General features: G+C 34.4%; 1 protein-coding gene across 1 annotated transcript; it reads right to left on the bottom strand.

Annotated features, from left to right (window-relative positions):
* Positions 1 to 361: 361 nt before the first annotated feature.
* Positions 362 to 1499, bottom strand: LOC130730415 (uncharacterized). Its single transcript, XM_057582424.1, has one exon. The coding sequence runs from the start codon at positions 1414 to 1416 to the stop codon at positions 505 to 507; it is 912 nt and encodes a 303-aa protein (XP_057438407.1). The 5' UTR covers positions 1417 to 1499; the 3' UTR covers positions 362 to 504.
* Between the last annotated feature and the right edge of the window lie 4837 nt (positions 1500 to 6336).

The following is a 6336-nucleotide window of genomic DNA, read 5'->3' as shown; positions in this document are numbered from 1 at the left end:
TATGTCATGACTCCTTGTCATGAAGAACTATTGAACTAAGGACTAAACAATTAACATAACTACAAACAATGTGTAACATAACTACAACAGTGGTATATCATGCACTATTGGTTAAGCTGCTTAATCATTTAATTTTAGAGTTGATTTCTCAATAATGTATATGAATAAATATCTGTTGAAAGAAACTTATTTACTTAACATGATCTTAAAACATTGATCTAAACTTTCTTAACTCGAGCAAAATTACCCGTAGAAGTTTTCTTTTAGTCAACCCAAAATCCAAAAATCTCAGTATGCATGCACCCAAGGATAGTGGCCAATAGGAAAGAGAGGGAACAAAGAGAATACCAATTTGGACCAATTAATGGTGTAATTCCAAGCAATTAATTCAAGCATTAAATTTTTTTAAAATACAATTGCATTTCAAATAAAAAATTATTTTTCCTCTAACCCCACACTCTCACTCCCTCTTCAGCTCAGCCAAGTGCTGCACTGCACCGTTTCTCAATTTCCACAACCTGCAACCTTTGAAGCTGATTCAGAACCATTCTTATCATCATCATCAAGAGCTTTGTCATCACCATTCCTCTGCTGTGACTGTTTACAATGAGCAATAGCATCCTCAATTGAACTTTCCCCCTCAGAATTCATACCAAAACTCCTCCTGAATGACGAAAAAGATGAAGATAAAGAAGAGGACCCAGATGAAGTGTTTGACAAAGATGAAGCCTTTGGAGCACAATGCCGTTGAAACACCCCCGAGAAAGACAACCTTCTGCGATTATCTTCAACCATGTCACTGTCAATTCTCCTTGTGACAACAGAACAGGATCTCCGAGGCTTATCATGAAATTTCTCAAACGAGTTTCTCTTAGCATCGTTCTTGTTCTGACTCTGATAGTCCTGCTGGCACATTGGTTTATCATTCACTGCTTTGTTTGCAGCAATAGCACTTGACTTTTCTGAGCAACCAGTGCTGGTAAACAGAGATTTGATGAAAGCTCGTGAGTCATTGAACCTCTGTGCCAGCCAGAATTGCTTGCTCTGTTTACTCTGTTTGCTCTGTTTGCTCTGTTTTGGCTTGTTGGACCAATGTTCCTTTGGAAGATCAATGCACATTTCATCGATTTTATTGAACCATTGAAATCGATAACCATGTGGTTTTTCATCACGAAAGCTTCTGCTTTGAAACAGTGAGCGTGATCGAACAAAGCCAAAGGGGGTGTTGGTGTTTTGAACAATCTCATTACCTGCTGAACTTTTGAGCTTTTTCTTGTTCTGTGATTGAAACTCTGTTTTCTGTGGGACAGAGCCAATGGAATAGGAGAATTTGGAGGGAGGAAGAGTTGGTTCCATTTCAATGCAGTCTTCTTCTTCTTCTTCCACACAAATCAATGAGGCTTTTTTTGTGGTCATCACATGTGAATGTGACTTTCTCTGTGACTGTGAATGACGATTTCTCTGTTTTTGTGTCGGAGAATGGAGATGGATTTGGGAAATTGAGCTTTCTAAAGGGTAGTGAGGATATGGATATTGCTCCTACATCCTACATTCTTATAAGAACTATATTTTTTTAGTTTATTTTTTTATAAAATAATAAAACGTATAAAGTTATACTCCTTTAATGACTTCATTCCTATCATATCATTTGAATATATCTACAATAGTATTTTCAAGCAAAATATATATATATATATATATATAAATATATAAATAATAAACTTTTCAAATGTATTTTTTTAAAATCGAGTCTTAATAACTTTTGTTGTAAAAAAAGTTCACTTGTAGATGTTGTTGAAATATAAAGTGTTAAAACAAAATGTGTCAATCTATCAACAAATAGAATCATTGTTGTTTTATCAGTTTCAATTAACCCCCAATAAAACTTGGATAATTTGACATTTTTCCTAAATTAAGATCTCAAGAAACATGTCTTAGCTGAAACGATAAATTTCTTTTTTTCAGCTCGAAAAAATCATCTTCATAAAGTTTCTCAACAAGCTTACATATTTTCTCATTATCGAATGATTTAAAATTTCCTTAGGATTTATAAATGAACAAGTATAAGAAGTTATGTTGCCTCGACATTATCTTCTATTTAATTCTGATAGTTATAGAAAAAGACGGAGAGTAACATTAATTTCTATATAGAAATACATATAGTTGGGGAAAAAAATCTTAGGGTCGTGACCTATGTCATCCCCCCGCTGGATAGTCCATGCTCATGGTTAAGAGACGATTTGAGCAACCACTATGCTACACCGCATGACCCTCTGTTTAGATGGATGCATCTCATAAGGTGTTTATGAATCTTTTTCCTAGTCTTACAAACATTTATGAGAAATCTTTTTAAAATGTCAGCACAATAAAAAATATTATTTAAATATTATTTTTTCCCGGAAGCAGTTATTGTTGTATTAATTTATTATTTCGTCGACGTCAGCGTACGAACGTTATTTTTTTTTTTTATAAAATAGTATTAAGTTAAAGTATGTTATTACGTGAATAGTTCATTGAGATAGTACGAACGGTCAAACATAAGTGATTTTCATAGTGGAAGTAAATAATAACTCTAAATGAACTTTATTTGGAATGTTAGGTATCCAAACCCTAAAGCCGTAATTTGAAGTAAGATCGTAAGTGCTCGCACCAAACGGTAAATAACTTACCATTAAATGTGTCGTTTTTTCATGGGCGAGAATGAAACCTTGACCTCATGATTAGTGGACAAGCTAATTAGTAACTACCATACCACACTATATGGCTCTCTATTCAGATGGATACATCTCACGAGATGTTTATGAATCTTTTTCTTAGTCTCACAAACATTTATTTATGAGAAATCTTTTTAAAATGTCGGCACAGTAAAAAATATTATTTTAACATTATATTTTTCTTAGAAGCCGTTATTGTCATTTTAATTTATTATTTCCTCGATGCCTGTGTATGAAAGTTATTTATTGTTTTTATAAAAAATAGGCTTATTAGCACTTTTGGTCCCCAGGTTTGACATTTGTGCAAATGAGGTCCCTTAAGTTTAAATATAGCATTTCAGTACCTCCATGTTTATCTCCGTCAACAGTTTTAGTCCCCCAGCACCTTTCCGTCCAAAAGTTAACGGTTTTAGGGACTAAAATTGCAATTGAACCCAAAAATTAATTTTAAAAATAGAAAAAAATTAAAACCCTTGATCTTCATCTTCTTCCTCTATTATCTTCAAACCCAAAACTGAAATTGACACAAAACATATTCTCTCATGAAACTTTCTCTCCTCAACCACCACTCCTCCTACTTCCTCAGCCACCACCACCTGAAACCCACAAAATGGAGAACAAACCCAGAAAAATAACTTTTCCCCAAACCTCATCAAAATGGAGAACAAACCCAGAAAAATAATTTTTCCCCAAACCTCATCAACATACGTCAAAAAACCAGAAAATTATTAAAATCCAAATATGGAAAACAAAACAAATCCACTAGAAGCAAAAAGAGTCCATCTTTGGAAGTAAAAATATGTATGCAACATCATTCATCAGGGCAAACAATACTTAGCTCTTCGTATCTGTACAATATCAGGGAATAAAAGTAATTAGGAATTCTTCACATTGTAGTATGCAAGGTTATAATAAGACATCATCTGTATTCTAAGAACTGCAAGTAATCCATGGTTCACGAGGTCCTCCTTCGAATTCAAACTCCAATTGTACTTGCCCTTGAAACATAGATCGACACAAAAATTCCTGCCACCATTGGTTCACGGGTGCAGAAGCAGAGGCACTGCTGCCTCCAGTTCCTTCCATTCAATTCACAATCTGCAACTCAAAACAACCAATTCATTCCAAATCTGACAAAAAAAACTCGCATCAACGAAAACAAGAAAATCAAGCGAATATGGTGTCGTTTTATTGATCGCGGATCAAGACTTGTGTTATTAGCGGAATCGGGAAACCCTAACAGTAATGGAGAATGGAATCACGGGATCCATGTTCTATTCACCAAATTAGAGCCGCCGGCGCCACCATGGAGCTACCAGACCTCTCATTTCGCCGTCAAAGCCTACAACCACCATGACACCGCCACAGCTTCCACCCTCCTCCTTCAATCTGCACTTCGCTCTTTCCCTCTCTCTACGATTGAAGGAGTTGTTGGCGGTTGGTTTTCTGCTTCTTGTCTCTCTAACATTATGGGGTTTGAGGGATAGGGAACAGAAGATGGAGAGGTCGAGAGGTAGAAGGAGGATGTGGATTGTGCTCAGCTTGGGGCTCTGCGTTTGGAAGAGGAAGATTTTTTTTTTCTGGGCAAGGTGATGAAGATGATAAGGGAGATGAAGAGGAGATATTTTTCTGGGTTTAAAATTTTTATGTTTATTTTTTAATTAATTTTTTCGTGCTTAATTACATATTTACCCTCAGAATCGTTAACTTTTGGACGGAAAGGTGCTGGGGGACTAAAACTGTTGACGGAGATAAACGTGGAGGTACTGAAATGCTATATTTAAACTTAAGGGACCTCGTTTGCACAAATGTCAAACCTGGGGGACCAAAAGTGCTAATAAGCCTAAAAAATATTAAGCTAAAGGGTACGTTATTACCAAAATAGTTCATTGACATAGTACAATGTAAATGAATAGTCAAACAATAATAATTTTTATGGTGAAAGTAAACAATAACTCTAAATGAACTTAGTTGGAATGTTAGAGATGCATACCCAAAAGTCGTTATTTGGAGTAAGAGTCGTAGATGTTCGCATTACATAGTAAATAACCGGTCATTAAATTGTTGTATTTTTATGAGTGAGGATCAAACAACGACCTCACAATAAATACGAGTTAAACAATCACCATACCACATTGCATGAATCTCTATTTAGATGGATACATCTCATAAGATGTGTACGAATCTTTTTCCTAATCTTTCAAACATTTATGAGGAATAATTTTAAAATGTCGGCACAATAAAAGAATATTTTTATAACACTCACTTTGTCCCATATTATAAGTCACATTTTAAAATGTTTACCATAAACACACATATGTAGCATTTTGTTTCTGGTGTTTGTCAACACAAACGGAAGAAATGCATGGCTCAAGACACATTTTATGAGAGGAAAAAGTTGTATTTGGTCATACAATAGTTTGACACACTTCAAAGATCCAATTAATAATATATATTTTTTTGTTCTCTAAAAAAATAAAAGAATCCAATTAAAATAAATAAAATACATATTGTTCAAAGTAACTTCTCAAATAAAAACATTTTCATAGGATGCTATGATACTCTCATTACAAATTAAAAAATGAGTTTATATAATTACACGCAACACATTTTCATTTAGATAGTATCCCCACTTTTAAAATTTAAAAATAGTTAAGTTATTAATTCAAGTCAAGTTGGATATGCTCAATCCATAAAATGTGTCGTCTGTTATTAGGGAAACATAATTGAAACAATCATGTGTTTCAATCATTCTATCCTCCTCATATTGTCTTCTTCCATTTGAACTTGATAGGCTTTTAGTACATGTTGAGAACCTAGTCAATGTACATACAACTCAAGGATGTTGACTTTAGTCTTGTATTTTATCGAGGGTTTCAATGAAAGAAACATACTCAACCTTCCAATTAGTACCATGAAAACGAAAGTAAGAAGAATGGTTCATGTTCTAGATTAAATGAAGCTTGTGCAGAAGCAGCTAAATGACATATCTTCCTGAAAGAAACATACTCATATTCGATTAATGCAATGCATGCACTACAACAGGCTTATCTGACACAATTTGGAAAGGTATCAATTTTTTTCTAGGAAGACATGTCTTTGGAAGTTTGCACATTCGAAGTGGTTTGTCTGAGCATAAAAAATCCAAACACAGTGAGAAATTTGTGAACCTCTTATCTAGTTTTCGCTTTTTTTTATTCTGACCAATTCAGTATAATGCATCCATATCTCATTAAGTACATGTGGCCACTGAGACCAAAATTATGGTATGCAGTATGCACTAAAACTATGGTGCACAATCACAAAGCTAGGTCTCCATTATCCTGTCTCTCTAAGAAAATTAATTTTTTTTGAATAGAATCAAACGAGGTAGGGTTAAATCACTCATGGTCATGATATGTATATTTGACCAGGACAAGATGTAACGATTCTCCTTTTTAATTAGCACTTTTTATCTTTGGCTCTTTGCATGTATTGTTATTGTTTTGGAAGTTCTAACATAGGTTTGAACATATGTGAGCCAAGTACTAAGGTGAACCCACCACCACTAGGAAGTGATCAATGCCAGGGTATAGCTAACCCATTGGAAGCTGATGCAAGGAGTGTTTAGTGCAAAATTCTT

The sequence above is a fragment of the Lotus japonicus genome, chromosome 1 (assembly GCF_012489685.1).
Source record: "Lotus japonicus ecotype B-129 chromosome 1, LjGifu_v1.2".
NCBI lineage: Eukaryota > Viridiplantae > Streptophyta > Magnoliopsida > Fabales > Fabaceae > Lotus > Lotus japonicus.
This window is presented reverse-complemented; position numbering and strand designations above follow the sequence as displayed.